The 20,467-nt window shown below is 40.2% G+C and overlaps 1 protein-coding gene across 8 annotated transcripts in view; it reads right to left on the reverse strand.

The window, feature by feature from the left end:
• pde4d (phosphodiesterase 4D, cAMP-specific) overlaps window positions 1-20,467 on the reverse strand; it is a 1,272,582-nt gene that overhangs the window by 6,237 nt on the left and 1,245,878 nt on the right. For all 8 annotated transcript variants that reach the window (XM_069924452.1, XM_069924453.1, XM_069924455.1 and 5 more), the window contains 4 exons: window positions 15,803-15,972; window positions 15,137-15,235; window positions 12,681-12,845; window positions 9,170-9,269 (listed from right to left, as the gene is read on the reverse strand). In XM_069924452.1, coding sequence (XP_069780553.1) covers window positions 9,170-9,269; window positions 12,681-12,845; window positions 15,137-15,235; window positions 15,803-15,972 — 534 coding nt within the window. The remainder of the gene's footprint in view (window positions 1-9,169; window positions 9,270-12,680; window positions 12,846-15,136; window positions 15,236-15,802; window positions 15,973-20,467) is intronic.

The following is a 20,467-nucleotide window of genomic DNA, read 5'->3' on the forward strand; positions in this document are numbered from 1 at the left end:
GGATGAGATCTTTCTCCTTGCTATGCTCCTTATGAAGCCTTTGCAGTACATTTGCAATGTTTTCACAAACCTATTAACATATAGTGAGTTTAAGTGTTCATGATCTTACTGCAGATTGTGTTCCAGTGTTAAATTATCATAAACAAAACACAATCTGCTGGAGGAATGCATCAGTGGGAGAAAAATATTGCTTATGTTTCGAGCTGGAATTCTTCATCAAGGCTGAGAATGGGGGATAGCATGTATAATGGACAGTGTGGGAGGGGTTGGACAGGGGCCAGTAGGGGAAATTGTGAACCAGAGAGGGGTGAAGGAAAATGGACAGTCATATGATTGGCAGGTGCCAGACAATGGGAGAGAGAGGCAAGAGAAACAAAGAGGTTAGGCGGAGAATGAGCCTTACAGGGGGTGGGTTGTGGGGGGGAGGGGGGTGGGAGACAAAGGCTAGCAGTGCTGGAATCTGACAAGAAGAGGGTACAATAAGAAACTAGACAGAACTTAATGGAACCAAAGTGGGAAGTTGATGAAAATAGGAGGGTGGGTGGGAAAGGGGACAGGAATGGGTGGGGAGAGGGAAGAATGGAAGTAATTTAGATAAGACAGAGGAGACTCATTACTTGAAATTGGAAAATTCAATGTCCATGCTAATGGGGTGCAAAAACAGAACATGAGGTATAAAAACACAAAGCTGGAGAAACTCAGCAGTTCAAGCAGTGTCCTTTATATAGCAAAGGTAAAAATACATAACCGACATTTCAAGCTAGCGTACTTCATCAAGGTATGGCACCTACCGAAACATTGGTTATGCATTTTTATTTTTACTTCAACCACAGTGTCTGCAGATTTTTGCATTTCACTTAGAACATGAGGTGTTGTTCCTCTAGTTTACGTTGGGCCTCACTCTGGCAGCAGAGAAGGGCAGACAGGCTGGTGTGGGAATGGGAAGGACAGTTGAAATGGCCAGCAACAGGGAACTCTAAATAGCTATTTTGGAAAGAGTGCATATGCTCTACAAAACGTTCCCCAAGTCTGCACTAGGTCTCACTGATGGAGCATCAAATGAAGTAGATAAGGATGGAGGAGGTATATGTGAATCTTTGTCTCATGTAATTATAAAGCACACAGTATATGGCTCTCCTATCCATGTAACATTAGAATGGATACATTACACTGCTCTACTCCTTTTGACAAACATTTTCATTCATATCCTTTTTACACCATCAATAATAAAAGTACAAGAAATTTATCAATATATGCATTTCATGCATTTCTATCTAAATTTCTTATTTAAATACTATAAATCTAGTCCATCAACTGTTTTTCATATTTTCCTAATCTTCCAATAAATTTTGGTGTTGAATGTGTAGATTGGAACAGATCATTGATCTGCCAGATTTGCTTAGATTTGATCTTTCACATCTTGATACCTGCACTGAATCCAAGTCAAATATACTACATGATTGCATGATTCACCATTCACACTTGGTTGATTTCCACTGGAACATCAATTTTTAATCAGTAATCTCAAACTTGTATCTCTCCTATGGTTTCTAGGTGTGTGAACTTGACATGGTTGGTTGGTTAGAAACAAGAATCAGTTTGTTTTACTTGATTATTATTCCTGATTAGTGACAAAATGACATTTTTAACTTGATTGCTTCTGCTCCCATATAGAAACCAAATTTAGTTGAACATGACTCAACTCCATGATAAATCTTTGACTCATTGAGGACTCTGCAAGTGTGTTGCATTGTGCTTCACTTCAGCAAGAAATTAATCAAGCGACGTTTCATGCTAAGTTTTCAATGTTCCTTCAATACTTGCTCATTGAGGGCATCTTCAACTATTTTGAATGATCTCGTCTCTTTTGTTTGAAACTAGATTATATAACTAGATAACTAGATTTTTTTTTGGGGGGGTGCTGGTTAGCATAGCAGCTAGTGCCAGCTGTTTGTACATTCTCCCCATGACTGAATGGATTTCCTCTGGGTGCTCCATTTACTCTCCCCCTCCAAAAACATATGGGGCTTGTTGGATAATTGGTGCATTTGGGGCAGCACAGGTTTGTGGGCTGGAAGGGCCTGTTATCGTGCTGTATCTCCAAATTTAAATTAAATACCTTCCACACCCAGCACCACCCTCCCCCACATTCCCTATCAGAATCATGAAAATATGCAATGCTCTTGCAGTAGCATTTTTGTAGCATTAAACCTAATGTGGGGACATTGTGGGGATATTGCCAATTTCAGATGAAGATTGTAAACGTTCACTGAATTTTTTACTGTTTACTGAATTTTGTTTACTGAATGTAAACGTATTACAAAATTACAATGGTCTGATAAAATTAAATATTTAGGAGTAATGAATGATGCAAAATATCAATTGTTATATAAATTAAATTATGTACCATTATTGAGAAAGATGAAAATGGATTTGATTGAATGTAAAGACCTTCTATTATCATTAATAGGTTGGGTGGCAACGGCACACGAACCATGGGTGTAAAGGGTGGGGCCAGTACTGCGCACACTGCACTCCACCTAACAGCTCCTTTGCGCAGGCCCGAGGACAGGTCCACGTCCTCCCCCTCAAAAGATGCTCACAAACTCAAGCTAGCATGCTGGAACATCAGAACCATGCTAGACAAGGCTGACAGCCACCGACCTGAACGTCGGTCTGCCCTCATCGCACATGAACTCCTCAGACTTGACATCGACATAGCCGCTCTCAGCCAAGTCCGCCTTGCAGATGTAGGCAGCCTCCAAGAACGCGGCGCGGGCTACACACTCTACTGGTCTGAACGACGCCTATCTGGTGTAGGCTTCATGGTCAAGAACTCCATTGCCTCCAACTCGAAAACCTCCCGACAGGCCACTCGGACCGGATCATGTCCAAGCGACTCCCCCTTCAAAACAAGCATCGCATCACCCTCATCAGTGTCTATGCTCCAACCCTCCAGGCAGAACCAGCAGAAAAGGACAAGTTCTACACTGATCTGCGCAACCTCATTCAACACACCCCTACAGCCGACAAGGTTGTCATCCTTGGCTACTTCAACGCTCGCGTCGGCAAAGACTCAGAAACCTGGCCAGGAATCCTGGGCAAGCATGGTGTCGGCAAGTGCAATGACAACGGGCGCCTCCTGTTGGAGCTCTGCGCAGAACAGCGGCTTGTCATTACAAACACCCTTTTTCAGCAGAGGGACAGCCTGAAGACTACCTGGATGCATCCCCGATCCAAACACTGGCACCTCCTGGACTACGTCCTGTTGCGAGAAAGAGACAAACGAGATGTGCTCCACACCAGGGTCATGCCCAGCGCAGAATGCCACACTGAAAGCTCAACCTTCACTTCAAGCCAAAGTCCAGGAACAGTAAAGCCCCTAGAAAGAGGTTCAATGTTGGAAACTTGCAGTCAGACGAAGTGAGAGGAAACTTCCAGGCAAACCTCAAAGCAAAGCTCGAGGATGCAATCTGCCTCATGGACTCGTTCCCTGAAACCCTCTGGGATCAGCTGAAGTCTGCCAAACTGCAAACCACTAAAGAGATACTGGGTTTCTCCTCCAGGAAAAACAAGGACTGGTTCGACAAAAACTATCAGGAAATCTAGGAGCTGCTGGCAAAGAAGTGAGCTGCCCACCAGGCTCACCTTGCAAAGCCGTCCTGGCCAGAGAAGAAACGAGCCTTCCGACGCGCATGCAGCCATCTTCAGCGCAAACTCCGGGAGATCCAAAATGAGTGGTGGACTAGCCTCGCCAAATGAACCCAGCTCAGCACGGACATTGGCGACTTCAGGGGTTTTTACGAGGATCTAAAGGCTGTGTACGGCCCCTCACCCCAAGTCCAAAGCCCGCTGCGCAGCTCAGACGGCAAAGTCCTCCTCAGCGACATGATCTCAATCATCAACCGATGGTCAGAACACTTCCAATCTCTTTTCAGTGCCAACCACTCAGTCCAAGAATCCGCCCTGCTCCAGCTCCCTCAACAGCCCTTAAGGCTAGAGCTGGATGAGGTCCTCACCCGGGAAGAGACATATAAGGCAGTTGAACAACTGAAAAGTGGCAAAGCAGCAGGTATGGATGGAATCCCCCCCAGAGGTCTGGAAGGCTGGCGGCAAAACTTGCATGCCAAACTGCATGAGTTTTTCAAGCTCTGCTGGGACCAAGGAAAGCTGCCTCAGGACCTTCGTGATCCCATCATCATCACCCTGTACAAAAACAAAGGCGAGAAATCAGACTGCTCAAATTACAGGGGAATCACGCTGCTCTCCATTGCAGGCAAAATCTTCGCTAGGATTCTCCTAAATAGAATAATACCTAGTGTCGCCGAGAATGTTCTCCCAGAATCACAGTGCGGCTTTCGCGCAAACAGAGGAACTACTGACGAGGAACAACTGCACGAAAACCAACAAGGTCGGGTCAGATACAGCAATGAGCTCTCTGAACCCTTCTCCATTAACAATGGCGTGAAGCAAGGCTGCGTTCTCGCACCAACCCTCTTTTCAATCTTCTTCTGCATGATGCTGAAACAAGCCATGAAAGACCTCAACAATGAAGACGCTGTTTATATCCGGTACCGCACGGATGGCAGTCTCTTCAATCTGAGGCGCCTGCAAGCTCACACCAAGACACAAGAGCAACTTGTCCGTGAACTACTCTTTGCAGATGATGCCGCTTTAGTTGCCCATTCAGAGCCAGCTCTTCAGCGCTTGATGTCCTGTTTTGCGGAAACTGCCAAAATGTTTGGTCCTCCATCAGCCAGCTCCCCACCATGACTACCAGCCCCCCCCCACATCTCCATCGGCTCACAAAACTCAAAACGGTCATCCAGTTTACCTATCTCAACTGCACCATTTCATCAGATGCAAGGATCGACAAAGAGATAGACAACAGACTCGCCAAGGCAAATAGCGCCTTTGGAAGACTACACAAAAGAGTCTGGAAAAACAACCAACTGAAAAACCTCACAAAGATTAGCGTATACAGAGCCGTTGTCATACCCACACTCCTGTTCGGCTCCGAATCATGGGTCCTCTACCGGCATCACCTACGGCTCCTAGAACGCTTCCACCAGCGTTGTCTCCGCTCCATCCTCAACATTCATTGGAGCAACTTCATCTCCAACATCGAAGTACTCGAGATGGCAGAGGCCGACAGCATCGAATCCATGCTGCTGAAGATCCAACTGCGCTGGGTAGGTCACGTCTCCAGAATGGAGGACCATCGCCTTCCCAAGATCGTGTTATATGGCGAGCTCTCCACTGGCCACCGTGACAGAGGTGCACCAAAGAAGAGGTACAAGGACTGCCTAAAGAAATCTCTTGGTGCCTGCCACATTGACCACCGCCAGTGGGCTGATATTGCCTCCAACCGTGCATCTTGGCGCCTCACAGTTCGCCGGGCAGCAACCTCCTTTGAAGAAGACCGCAGAGCCCACCTCACTGACAAAAGACAAAGGAGGAAAAACCCAACACCCAACCCCAACCAACCAATTTTCCCTTGCAACCGCTGCAACCATGTCTGCCTGTCCCGCATCGGACTTGTCAGCCACAAACGAGCCTGCAGTTGACGTGGAGATTACCCCTCCATAAATCTTCATCTGCGAAGCCAAGCCAAAGAAGAAGAAATTGCATTAAAATGAATATTTTCCCACGTATAAAATATCTTTTCCAATCGATTCCTTGTTCACTTTCAAAAGTATTTTTTCAAGATTTCAATATGGCAGTATGGAAGTTTTTATGGAAGGGGAAGTTAGCAAGAGTAGGTTCACAGAAAATGACGTGGAAATATGCTTTAGGACGACTTTAATTACCCCATTTCCAAAATTATTATGAAGCCACACAATTAAAATTTATTAACAAAATGTTAGACATGATGCAACCTCCTACTTGGGCTAAAGTGGAATTAGCTCGTATTTCTGAGTCTCATGTCCATCAATTTATATTTAAGTGGGACTCTGGTTTATTACAGGGATATAACATGGACATTTTAAAACATTTATTAGGAATTTGGACTAAAAGGAATTCTGTTATGGGTTCAAAGGATAAGATATCAATTCAAGCCCCATTGTATCAAAATAGGGTTATTCCTTTTATGAGTATTTAAAGGCATGGGAATCTGAAGGATTAAAAGTGGTGCAGAACTCTTTTGAAGAAGGATGGATTCTTTCTTTTAATCAACTGAGAGAAAAATTTGGAATATAAGTTAATTCCTTATTTGTATATTATTAGGTTTGAGCATTGGTAAGGGATAATTATGGAACAGAAATGAAATTACCTGAATTAACGAAATTCAAGTTTTCACATATGTTAAAAAAAGGTTTTATTTCAGATATGTATGCTTTGTTGCAAGATAATATGAATAAACCAAATTTTTAAAAATCTAGAAATAAATGGGAAGGTGACTTATGATATACCTCAACAGGACTGGGAAGTGATGTGCCAAGATGGGGTGACTAAATTACTTAATGTAAGATATAATCTGGTTAATTATAATTTTTTACACCAGCTGTATTTGACCTCTGAGAAATTGAAAAAAATATGGATTTACTAATTTGGATTTATGTTTTAGATGTGAATTACATATTGGATCATTTTTACATGCAGTTTGGCTTTGTGATAAAGTCCAACAATTTTTGGGAAAAAATTAGAGTATTTTTTGAAAAGTTATTTAGGATTAAATTGCCATTAGATCCAGAAATTTTCTTGTTGGGTTATATTGTTTCATAGACTGGTTTGGGGTTGGACAAGTTTCAGATAGCTTTTATTCGTTTAGCATTAGCAGTAGAATGGAAGTGTATTGCAATTACTTGGAAAGATAAAATAGACATAAATTTGAATTGTTGGCACAATGAATTGACATCTTGTATTTATATGGAAAAATTACTTATAATTTGCATGATAATTATTCTTTTTTTGTTTAAATGTGGTCACCTTAATTGGAATGTATGGGTTTAGAAATATCTTAAGATGCTATATAGTTTATGTTTATAGTTGATTGATAATGTTTTTTTTTGTTCCCCTTGCGGGGTATGCTGAGGCTGGGAGGGAGGGTGGGGTGAGTTTATATTGTTTTAATTTAGTTTATTTTATTATTACTTTTATGTACTGTTAGGATTAAAGGAAAAGAAAACAGACACGGGGAGTCTTGATTTTTGAGGGTTAATGGGGATCTGGTTCAGAAGAAGGGAGGAGTGTATAGCAGGTATAGGCAACTCAGCAACTGAGGTACTTAAGAATATAAAAAATGCAAGAAGACATGGGGTTGCTTTGGCAGACAATGTGAAGGAAAATCCTAAGGGTTTCTTTTGGTATATTAAGAACAAAAAGATAGTAAAGGACAAAATGGTCTCCTCAAAGATCAGAGTGGTTGGCTATGAATGGAGCCAGAGGGGGAGATCTTAACTGGTCCTTTTTCCATCAGTATTTACTCAGGAAACTGGCACAGAGTCTAGAGAAGTAAGGAAAACAAGCAGTGAGGTCAGGGAACCTATAAAGATTAAAGAGGAGGAGGTGCTTACAGTCTTAAAGCAAATTAGGTTGGATAAAACCCCTGGGGCCTGACAAGATATTCCCTCAGACCTTCAGGGAGGCTAGTGCAGAAATTGCAAGGACTCTGGCAGAAATATTTAAAATGTCTTTAGGTACGGGTATGGTGCTGGAGGATTGGAGGGAAACTCACATTGTTCCATTGTTTAAAAAAAGCCGCAAAAGTAACTCTGGAAATAACAGGCCAGTGAACCTGATGTCAGTGGTAGGTAAATTATTGGAAGGTATTCTAAGAGGTCAGATATACAATGATTTGACAGCCAGGGACTGATTAGGGATAAACAACATGGCTTTGTGTGTGGTAGGTAATGTTTAACCAAACTTACAGAGTTTTTCGACAAGGTTACCAGGAAAGTTGATAAATGTAAAGCTGTGAATATTGTCTACATGGACTTTAGTGAAGTCTTTGACAAGGTCCCACATGAGAGGTTAGTCAGAAAGGTTCAGATGCTTGGTATTCATAGGGAGGTAGTCAACTAGATTTGATATTGGCTACATGGGAGAAGCCAGCGAATGGTGACTGGTGGCCTATGACTAGTGATGTTCCTCTTGGACTTCTACAATAAAATGATCTTTTCTCCATAGCAAGATCTTTCCATCCCTGCCTATATTAGTGTAAATCTCTCTTTTGTCCTCTTTCATATAACAACAAATTGTTATAATGTGGATGCCAGAATGAAACATGTAACTAATGTTTAATACAGTTCAAGTACAATCTCATGTCCCCAAAGGTGCAATTCAGAGCCTTTGGCCCATCATTTCTGCCCATCTAAATTAATCATATTTGTCTGTATCTTGCTTCTTAAGTACCTTTACTAAATGGCTCCAAAACAATGATGTACCTGACTTCACCATCTCCACTGAAAGCAAGTTTTTGAGATCAACTACCCAAAAAACTATCTGCTTAAATCCTGTTTAAAACTTCTTCCTCTCACCTTAAGACTTATGCCCTCTTGATTCTGATTATCTACCTTACCTAGGCCTCTTGTTGTTTTATATACCTCTCTCATGTCACCCCTCAGCCTCATTCGCTCCAGGAAAAGCAAACCTCTTCATAACTAAAGGAAACTATTTGTTCCCATTTATGTTTAGACTCAATATTTGTTCCTTTTTTTTCTCTCCTTTGTACTCATTCATTGATCATTTGCAGTTAGGAACTTGTATAAGAAGCCTAACCATTGATGAATGCTACTTCTAATTTGGTAAGCTTGTCAGTCCCTGAACTGGATGCCTGAATTAGTTTGTGTGGATGTTTCCAAATAAGTTGATTAACATCGCATCCAATGATCTGCCTTGTTCCAGATTTCTATGAGAGAAAAGCCTAATATACTCTCACCTCCTAATAATTGCACTGTAAAATAATACACTCCATTTATCTCTTTAATAACTGCCTGTTTTATTTTTCCATTCTACCTGCAGGGACAGCCTGGAATCTGCTGTCTCCAATGGATGCATTAAGTTTAGAAATCTACAAGTGCTACTATCTCAGCCCATAACAAATTAACTTCGACAGGAGTAAATAAATTATGCTAAAGTCCGACATTCCAAATCATGGATACACCCAATCAGTACATTGCACACTCAATGTTGACAAATAATAATTAAATGATAATAGGCCACTCACTTGTGTTAATTAGGAACTGGTTTGAAACCCCTGGGTGATCCACATCGTGAATAGCACTTGCAAATATTGCAGTAAGGATCTCCAGATCGGTGAAGACAGCCTATGGGGCATTTAAACAACATAATAACTCAGGATCTCACAAATAGCGATGTGATAATGACCACATATATGATTTTAATAGAGAAAAATGAGTTCAGATAAAAAAATATCTTACAGGCATTCTTCAGATAGTGTCCTGGGATTTTCTATATCTGCCTGAGAGTTGGTCTTGGTTTAAAATGCTTGTCTGACAATGCAGTACCTCCTCATTATAGCCATGTCAAATTGTTTGTGCTCAAGTATCTGGAGTGCAACCTGCACTCATTGCTTTCAAACTCAAGATTGATGGAACTGAGGGTGCACTTACAACATGCATGCACAGGTATTCAGACATTCCAGCACGTTAAAAGGATTGGGCCTTGGGCCCATTGACAATAGTTTTGTATGAAGCAGGTTCACCCTTTCCATCCTCTCCCATTCATCTTCCTTCTCTTTCATTCTGCTTCTTTTGCCCGGAGGCTTGTGTTGGTCACCAGCATTGGTAGATAGGTTTTTGCTTCCACCCTCTCTTCTCAGCCTCTCTTTCCTGGAACTTAGGAACATAGGAAGTAGTAACAGGAGTAGGCCAAAAATGGCCCATCGAGCCTGCTCCGCCATTCAATACGATCATGGCTGATCTAATTTATGACCTAACTCCACCTACCTGCCTTCTCCCCATATCTCCTAATTCCTCTATCATGTAAAAATTTATCTAACCGAATTTTAAATATGTTTAATGAAGCAGCCTCAACCACTTCCCTGGTTAGAGAAATCCAAACATTCACTACTCTCTGGGAAAAACTATTTTTCCTCATATCTGTCCTAAATCTACTCCCCCGAATCTTGAGACAGTCCTCTGGTTTTAGTTTCCCCGGCCAGCTGAAAATACCTTCCTACATCTATCCTATCCATACCCTTCATAATCCTATATGTTTCTATAAGATCTCCTCTCATTCTTCTGAACTCGAGCGAATACAATCCTAGACGATTTAATCTTTCATCATAAGTCAACCCCTTCATCCCAGGGATCAACTTACTAAACCTCCTCTGGACCGTCTCCAAAGCCAGTATATCATTCCTCAAATATGGAGACCAGAACAGGACACAGTACTCCAGGTGCGGTCTCACCAGTACCTTGTACAGTTGCAACATTACCTCCCTACTTCTGAATTCAATTCCTCTAGCGATGAAGGCCAACATTCCATTTGTCTTCTTAATAACCTGCTGCACCTGCAACCTAACTTTTTGCGATTCATGCACAAGCACTCCCAAGTCCCTCTGCACAACAGCATGCTGTAGTTTTTCACCCTTTAAATAATATTCAGCTCTTTTATTTTTCTTGCCAAAGTGGATAACCTCACACTTACTAACATTGTACTCCATCTGCCAGACCTTTGCCCACTCATCCAGCTTAACTATATCCCTCTGCAGACTCTCCACATCCTCATTACAATTTGCTCTTCCCCTCAATTTGGTGTCATCCGCAAACTTGGCTACACCACATTTTGTCCCCTCCTCCAAGTCATCAATGTAAATGATGAACAGTTGTGGGCCTAACACCGACCCCTGCGGCACCCCACTTACCACTCTCTGCCAACCTGAAAAACTCCCATTTATCCCGACTCTCTGCCTCCTGTCAGACAACCAATTTTTGTTGTCAAAGGTGCACAAGCCAGCAAGAGTTAGTCCTAAGAACTGTTAAGTGAAGTTGGTGGACTTTAAAAGAGCCCATAATGCTTCACTGAGATTAATGGAAGGCCATCATGTCAGTGGGAATGAGGATGGGATGGTGGAGTGGGTGTGGCGAGACAGTTTACTGATGTCAGGTGATGGGAAAGGGTTTTTAATACACAAAACTACTGGAGAAAGTCTGACATCTGAGGTACTATTCTGGGCCTATCAGCCAATGCAGCAACTCCTTTCTGATTGTGCCCTGCAGGTTTTGATCTCTGACTATGATACCCTATTCTTCAACTATAGATATATAGGAAAGTCTTTGAGTACACGATTATATCACAGTCATTAAATTTATTAAAAATGCTCATTTGCAACATTAGATACAAAGATCTCCAAAATGTTTGGAACAAAGACAGTTTTTACCCTTTATTTGCCCCTGTGCTCCGCCATTTTAAATTTGTAATCAAACAATTCATATGTAACTGAAGTACACATTGCAGATTTTATTCAAGGTTATTTGTATACATTTTGGTTTGACTATGTAGAATTTACAGCACTTTTTAATACATAGTTCCCTCCAATGAGTTGGGAGGCATTTGCTCGAAGTTGAGTAGATAAGACGCTTCTATACACCTCAGAATTCATTTTGCGACTGGCATCAGCAGTTACCTCATCAATGAAGATAAGTGCGACAGTACCTATGGCCCCATGTTTCTCAAATGAGGTGGTATGCTTTGGATCTTGGGCAGTTCCTTTACGCCTCCACACTTTTCTCTTGCCATCACTCTGATACAGTTTAATTTTGGCCTCATCTATCCACAAGACCTTTTTTTCCAGTATTCTGCAGGCTCTTTTAAATACTTACTGACACACTGTAACCTGGCCTTCCTGTTTGTGGCTAGCTAGCGGCTTACATCTTGCAGCGTGGCCTCTGTATTTCTGCTTAAGAAGTTTTCTGCAGACAGTGGTCATTGACACATCCACACTTGCCTCCTGAAGAGAGTTTCCAATCTGTCGGACAGGCATTTGGGGATTTTTCTTCATTTTGAAGAGAATTCTTCTGTGATCAGCAGTGGAGATCTTCCTTGGCCTACTGCAATTACTGAGCTTACCAGTACACTCTTTCTTCTTAATGATGTTCGGAACAGTTGATTTTGGTAATCCTAAGGTTTGGACAATATCTCTTACTGTATTATTCTTGTTTTTCAGCCTATAATGCCTTTTGTCTTTCATTGGCAAAATGTGGTCCTCATGTTGAAAAATGGCAACTATAGACTCCAAAGGTGATTGAAAGTTTAAAAGCAAGCCTAGCTCTCTTATACCTGCACCAATGAAGCAATTAAACATACCTAAGCAATCACAAACACCTGGGAAGCCAAATATCCATTATGGTGCCCTGAAATGTGCTGAGATTACTACATGGTCAAACCAAAATGTATTCAAATAACCTTGAATAAAATCTGGGATGTGCACTTTAATCATGTGAACTGTTTGATTACAAATTTAAAACAATGGAGCACAGGGGCAAATAAAGTAAAGAAGTGTCTTTGTCCCAAACATTATGGAGGGCACCGTAACATTTTTTCTTGCTTTTTGCTCCATTTTAATTTAATTTTATCCACATCTCACTATTTTATCAGCAGATGTTGACACAATGACATTATGCTGAAAAATAAAATGACTTTCCAAATTCCTTTGCACGCAGATGCCAAGCGATCTGGGTAAGTTAAGAACATTTAAAGAGTGTACCACTCACCTCCAAAGCAGGCGTGGACAGTAAAACATGAGTGGACTGAGCAACATCTGCCGCATGAATGTTATTGTGAAAAGCTACGTCTGCATGGTAATGGTCTTCCAGGGTCATCAAATATGTAATTAAAGTGTCTGGTGGAATCTTGAATGTTTTTAATAATTCCCGCTCCTAAAAGTAGAGAAATGGGCTCAGATTAGACCAATAAAATATAATAAATGACCATAGTTAACAGGAAAGTCTGCAGAAACTGTTATTGTAATGCAAAACACAAAAGTGCTGCACATATTCAGCAGGTTATGCAGCATCTGCAGAAGTGAAGGGTAACTAACGTTTTGGGTTTGAGCCCTTCGACAAGGTATGAGCAAAACACAGGCAGGTATCTGAATAAAAAGGTGTGGGTAAGGGGAGGAGAGGAAAGATGGGAAGAAGAGGCAGGGGAGGAGCACAGGCTGAAAGGTAAGTGGTCACAGGTGGATATGGTGAGAGGGTAGAATAGAAAAATGTTGAGGTGATCAGGGAGGGAGTAGATCTCCAAATGGAGAGGGAAGGGAAGGGGGTGGGGAGTTGGAAGAAAGGAGACAGAGGGATAGGGAAAGAGACTTGGGGAGGGGTTTAATGGACATGAGATAAGTCAATGTTAATGCTTTCTGGTTTTAGTGCCCAGACGGAATTTTAGTTGCTGTTCCTCCAATTTGTAGGTAGCCTTAATATAGCAGGGCATGAGGACATGAAATATACATGTCAGTGTGGGATTGGTGTGTGGAATTAACAAGGGTGGCCACTAGGAGGCCCCTGTTATTGCCTCAGGCAGACGGAAGATGCTGAATGAAACAATATCCTAGTCTGCGTCCAGTCTCTGTGGTTTGGCTCCATGTTTTATCCAATGACTATCAGGCTCTTAAACTTCCCTTACTACCCTAACCATAAACTACTCTGGGACTACAAAAAAAGATCTTTCTGGGTCAATTGAAATACCTTTATTTCTTGCACTATTTATTTATCCAACTATCCTTTTATTTATTATCTCTTTTGTACTGATGTAAATTCATGGATACTATTACAGTCATTGTATCATGTGTACCTGCTTAGTTGAATTAAGTAAGAACTTTGATGCATATGTACATTGTACTTATGAATATGACAATAAACTCATTATCATGTCTGATCTTATTGTTTGGACATTATTTTTCCTCTGCTACCTGTAGGCTTTTAGGATTATTTGTCATTTTCTGGAATAACAAGCTTTTGCCAATGGATGTTCATAGCCAGTTGATAAAAGGTACAAAGACAATCAGCTCCCACAGTCCCATGCACAGATGCCTGCTTCACAGCTCACTGCTCCTATTCATTGTATAGTAATTTTTCGAGACAGCTGCCTACAGTAGTAATTTGATGAGCCACCAATCCACTTACATGAAAAAAAAAGTTCATGGTGGATTTTTCGAAATAATCTAAATTTGACTGACTTCAAAGATGGTTTTTTTTTAATTTCCTTTTCTAATGTAACAGATGTAAAGAAAATATCTGACATTCATTAAAAATGAATTCCCATTCAAAAGCATGTTTCTCACAAAAAAAGGATCAATAAATTTTGCTACATATGACCATTTCCAAAGAACAGCTCCAATTCTGTTACTACATTACAGTGAAACAGAGGAAACAATTGTAACATTCCCCATATGAGTCTGTCCAGGCTCTTGTCAAGACAGTAAACGCTGTAATGAGCAGTACACAAACGTGCTGGAGAAACTCAGCAGGTCACGCAACATCCATTATAAAGTAAAAGGCAGTCTATCTTCCTGCAGATCTTCTTGTTTACAAACATTGTTGTGAAATATGAATTGTCACTGACATGCTTACGATTAATAATAGCCAGAGCACAATTTAACAATAACAAAGGTGGTCATTGATTCAAAATCTTGCACATGAAATAAATAGAATTTGACATTTGTTCCATAATCTTCAATGATAACAGTTGCTTTTCTGTTTAACGGACTACCTTGTACAAGAGTAATGGAAAAATGTCAGGCTAAAAGACAAAATTGTAAACTGATTCATTCAACCAGGTTATTATTCTTAGTTCCCTGTTGGAGGGCATTCTGTGCTTTTCCTGGTGCTTTCACCCTAATATGAAAAACAATTTTTCAGTTCTTTTGTATTTTTCAAAGAATGGTTGGTCAGCCACCAGCAGTGGGTTTTCTATTAGTCCTAATATGGCTAAGGGGTGATTAGTTGGCAATTACTTGAAACAAAGTTAGTTAATTGTTTGAGTAAAGGTTTTTGAAAACAATATATTCACACATCATATTCCAATCAAGGAACTAATTTAATGATCTAGAAAGTTTGAAATGGTTACTCAAATGTTACTATAAACAGTAACACAGGAGAACCATAACAAAAGTACTATCACCAAGTGAAACACCTTCAAATTGTTAACTCTCAATCTATTCCACACTCACCTGAAAAATTGTGTACATGACAACTGTTAACGGTCTGTTTCCAGAATATTCTGCTACTTTAAAGACATTAAAGTCCCATTTATTAATTTCTTCTAATTCCTGCAAATTGAACAAAGATTTCAAATGAACAATTACATTTATTGAGAAAACAGAAGGTGCTAATGAAGGCCCAATAGCTCAGACATAGAGAAATGGAGATAATATTTCAGGTCTGTTGAAAAGTCATCGACTTGAAATGTTAACTCTCAATTATCCCTCTATTTACTTTCATCACCTTTACTGGTTAACGAACAAAGAGAAGTTATTATTGCTTCCAGTAAGTCATTTAATTGGGCCAACTGATTGGAAAAATCAGTTTCTTTTTTACTATTCACTATATGTTTAGATTGGAATAGAGTCCATGCATTATTATCTCTTTATGGTATGATATCAATCTAAATGTATATTATATTTAATTTATGTGGACTTATAATGTATGGTTGTATGATAAAACTCAATAAAAATAATTTTAAAAGAAAAGGAAAAATATATTCAAAGCAAGTTCATCTTCAAAACAAAGATTTGAGTTCCAATGCCAATACCTCATTAAATTACCAGATTATTAGAGAAGGAGAGGGGTATATTTTTGGAATTAAGCACAAAGGTCAAGGTCTGAAGTAAACATACCTTTGCCAATAGATCTTCCTGGTCAGTTTTGACTCCAAACCGAGTAATGCTAGAGTTTGTTAAGCTCGAACCATGCATGAGTTTCTTCACCCCACTGATCTGTGACATTGGTCTCTTTTTCTTTTCCTCTTTCTGTGCTTGTGATGGAATTTCAACTTCATGTTGTTTATCTAGGGAGAATGAAGAATAGTGTGCATATTAAATCTTAAGTGTTTTGCATCCATGACCACTTCAAAACATAAGGTTGCAGAATTCTGGAGAAGTCCCTTGCAACTGTCCCCAATAACAGCGGTGGAAGTTCAACATTAACCTCAATGAGAAAGTCAAAATGGCTCTCCATGCCACCTTGCTGTCTCTGCACCTGTCTTCTGAAGAATTTGAGCATGCCGGGAGAAACCCACACCCTTATCAAAGAACACAGGAACATAATCAATAATAAAGCTCAATTAACTCTCTGTTGTGTGCAAGACTGAACTTGATAATAACCCCAAAGTACTGGTGAAACTCAGCAGGTCGCAGATCATCCATAGAAAGGCGGCCGAGCGGGAGGGGAAGGTGGAAAGAAGTGAGACAGGGAGAAGGAGCACAGGCTAATGTGGATATAGGTGATAGGGGAAGAGATAGAAGTGGGCTAAAAAAATGTTCTCTGATAGGAAAAGGAAGGGGCCAGGGACCTGGATGAAGGGAGACAGAGGGATGAGGGAAAGAGAGAGAAAGAGAGAGAGAGAGAGAGAGAGAGAGAGAGAGAGAGAGAGAGAGAGAGAGAGAGAGAGAGCGGAGAGGAGGTGAACAGAAATTGGAGAAGTCAATATTGATGGCATCTGTTTGGAGACTGCTGAGCATGAATGCGAGGTTTTATTCCTCTAATTGTCATGTTTTTCCAAGATTTCAGCCCAGCGGTCATAGAGAAATGAAAATAATTAGATGAAGTCAAGCAGTAACTCTGGGCGAAGAATCTCAGGTACCCATGGTTTACCCAGCGATTTTATGGGTAGTGGTGTCGATAAGCAACTGGCAGATTTTCAGACAAAACAAAAGGCAGAAGAGTTTGTTAGTGGGCTTTAAGAAGAAAAATTACTTAGGAAGAGAACTTTACGAAGATTGTATTTTTTGTGGTCCAGTAAAAACATATTTTTCTTGAGTCGTCTGATATTTGTTAGGTAATATTTAAATATCTTATTCGTACTTTGTGGAAAGCTCAGGGAGAACAAAGTTACAGCAAGGTGTAGATTCTGGTCTAAGGGGGTAATGGCATCAGGAAGGAAGTTTGCTTTAAAGATGGCACTTCAGGGTGGGGTTCTTCTTTTTCATCCCTGGAAAATTCCACGGGCTTTTCTCATGGGCTTCCGGGTTTCTTGATTAGTCACTGTCAGAGCATGGGCTTTGCACTTTTTTTCAAAAGGGAAGAGATTGCAAGATTGTTTAACTATTTACTCAACTGAATTATTGTGCAATATTTGATTGTAAATCAATATGGGTAAGATGCTAAAGTTTATAAGTTTTAATGTTAATGGTTTAAACAGATTGATCAAGCCAAAGATGGTTTCAGCTCACTTGAAAAAGTTAAAGGCAAATGTGGTCTTTTTACAGGAAACACATCTTACTAAGGTGGAACATGACAAGTTAAAAAGAGGATGGGTGGGGGCAGGTCTTCGTCATTCAATTCTAAGGCAAGAGGGGCTGCGATTTTAATAAATAAAAATGTTCCGGTTATTGTGGAGAATATACCAAAAGACCAAGCGAATAGATATGTGGTGGCAAATTGTAAGATTTATTCAGAATCTTGGACGCTTATAAAGATTTATGAACCAAACTACAATGATTAAGACTTTATGAAGGATATATTTTTGAAAGGTGCTGAGGGGAGACAAAATATTTTGATAGGAGGAGATTTTAATTTCTGTCTGGATCCAATAATAGATAAATCTGCCAGTACAGTAACTAGGGCTAAGGTTGCTAAAATGGTGGTATCGTATATGAAAGAACTAATTTTGATTGATATTTGGAGGCAGCTTAACCCAGTGGAGAGAGAATATTCTTTCTACTCAAGAGTACATGATTCACATACAAGAATCGATTTAGTTTTACTGTCGGCTGGACTACAAGATAGGGTTGTAGTGGTACGCTTGGAGGGAGTAGGCAGAATTAGCGCTAACAGCTCCTGTCTTGTGACAGCTAGACACAATAGCCTCCTATCTACTGGCAACTAGCCACTACAGCCACGAGGTCTAGTGACTCAGCAGCACCTGTAGGTCTACTGAGAAGCCATGGCCTAAACAACTTAGCTACATCATGAGGTTGTTAGCACTTCAGATGTCATGATGCTAGGTCACACTTTGTGTGTCTATATCAAGCCTGATACACTGTAATAAATGCTCTTCTCTTCGCTGGCTGACAACCTCAGGAGTCATCTCGTTATTTTAACAGCGGATGATGTTTGTGCTCATACACCATCATGTTGAAATAAATGCAATACAGAAGGATATCAATGTAGTTACATATAATCAGAAAGAAATAAATGATACCATTCAGCAATACTACACTGAGCTTTATAAATCAGATACACCAGGGGATGAAAATGAAATACTTGAGTTTTTAGAAGGGGTTGAATTTCCTAGCTTGGATGAAAGTTATAGAAATGGTCTGGGTGCCACTTTTACAAGGGAAGAGATTGAGAAAACATTAAGTACATTGCAGGCTAACAAGTTTCCAGGAGAGGATGGGTTTCCATCTAAGTTCAATAAAGAATTCAAAGATATGTTAATGCCATTCCTGATGGATGTATTAGATCAAGCATTGGAGACTCACACACTTCTGGAATCTTTTTCAATGACAATAATTACAGTATTACCAAAAAGAATAGAGATCTATTAAAAATATCATCATATTGGCCAATTTCTCTTATTAATGCTGACTATAAAATTGTTAGAAAGGTGTTAGCCAACAGGATGGGAAAATATCAACCAAAATTAATACATCTGGACCAGTTGGGATTTATAAATGGTAGACTTTCAGCTAATAATCTTGCTAGACTGTTTAATATAATGCATATAGCAAAATCAGGGCGTAATCCAATAAAAGTTTCTCTGGATGCAGAAAAGTCACTCAACCAATTAGAACGGCTGTTTTTGTTAAAAACATTGGAGAAATTTAGTACAGAAAGAGGATTCATTAATTGGATTAAGGTATTATATCAGTCCAAAGGCAAAGACAATTACGAATAGTTAAATGTCAACAGTATTCACCTAGAATAGATCAGAATATCCTTCATCTCTCTCATTGTTTCTAATGGCAATTGATCCTCTGGCTGAAATTATTAGAAGAGGTCCTGAGATTAAGGGCTTCGTGGTCAGACAAGATGAGCATAAAATGTTTATTTGCGGATATTTGTCTGATCCAGACTGGTCCTTGAAAAAGTTACAGGAGACATTCAGAAAATGTGGTAGAGCGTCTGGTTATAAGGTTAATATAGACAAAAGTGAAATATTGCTCTTAACAAACTATGATTAAGAAAGATATAAAAGAGGTAGTAGGTTTAAATGGAAATCAGATGGGATTAAATATTTGGGAATAGTAACAATTTACAAAGTCTGTATAATCTTAATTATGTTTCCTTGTTTAATAAAATAGAGCACGACTTACAAAAATGGAAGGATTTGCCAATAATACTAATAGGAAGAGTGAATTGTGTTAAAATGAAAGTGATAATGAGACTTCAATATTTGCTCCAATTTATGGAACTCTGTTCCTGCTGATCAACTAATGCTCTACCCATACATCTTTACTGTAATTCTACGGGCTCTCATCTTTTGAAGCACTCATGTGCAAGATCCTGTTAAAGGTCTTTTGAAAATGCAAATATACAACATCCACTGCATCTCCTTTGTCTAGAAGTAAAACACAAAAATCTGCAGACACCATGGTTGAAGTAAAAACACAAAGCTGGACAAGCTCAACAGGTCAAGAAGTGACCTTTAGATAGCAAAGGTAAAAATACAGAACCAACGTTTCGGCCCAGAGCCCTTCATCAAGGTATGATGCTCCACTTGCGTCCGCACCTCCTCTCTCACCACCATATGGGGCCCCAAATAATCCTTTCAAATGAAGCAAAATTTCACTTGTCAATCTGCAGGGGCCATCTACTGCATCCAGTGATCTTGCTGTGGTCTTCGCTACATCGGAGAGACTGGACGCAGGTGGGAGATCCCTTTGTTGAGCACATCTGCTCTGTCCACCGCAAGAGCATGGATCTCCCAATGGCTGCCTACCCTATTCCCTTGCTGATATGTCTGTCCATGATCTCATGTACTGCCAGACTGAGACCACCCATAAATTGGAGGAACAACACCTCATCTTCTGACTGGGCACCCTCCAACCAGATGGCATTGAAATTTACTTCTCTGGCTTTCGTTAACCCCCATCCCCTGGTTCCCCAGTCATCTCTCCATTCCCTGTCTCCATGACAAATTCTACCTAGTCCCTTATCACATCCAATTAACACCTTCTATTGTTCTAGATTCCTCCTCCATTGTTTGAATTCTGAGACTTTCTGTCTTTTCTGATTTTTCCTTGAAGAAGGGCTCAGACCTGAAATGTCGACAATATATCTTTGTCTCCTAAAGATTCTGAAAAGATCAGCTGAATCCTTCCAGTATTTTGGGGTGT

This window comes from Narcine bancroftii, chromosome 3, assembly GCF_036971445.1.
Source record: "Narcine bancroftii isolate sNarBan1 chromosome 3, sNarBan1.hap1, whole genome shotgun sequence".
In the NCBI taxonomy this organism is placed as follows: Eukaryota; Metazoa; Chordata; class Chondrichthyes; order Torpediniformes; family Narcinidae; genus Narcine; species Narcine bancroftii.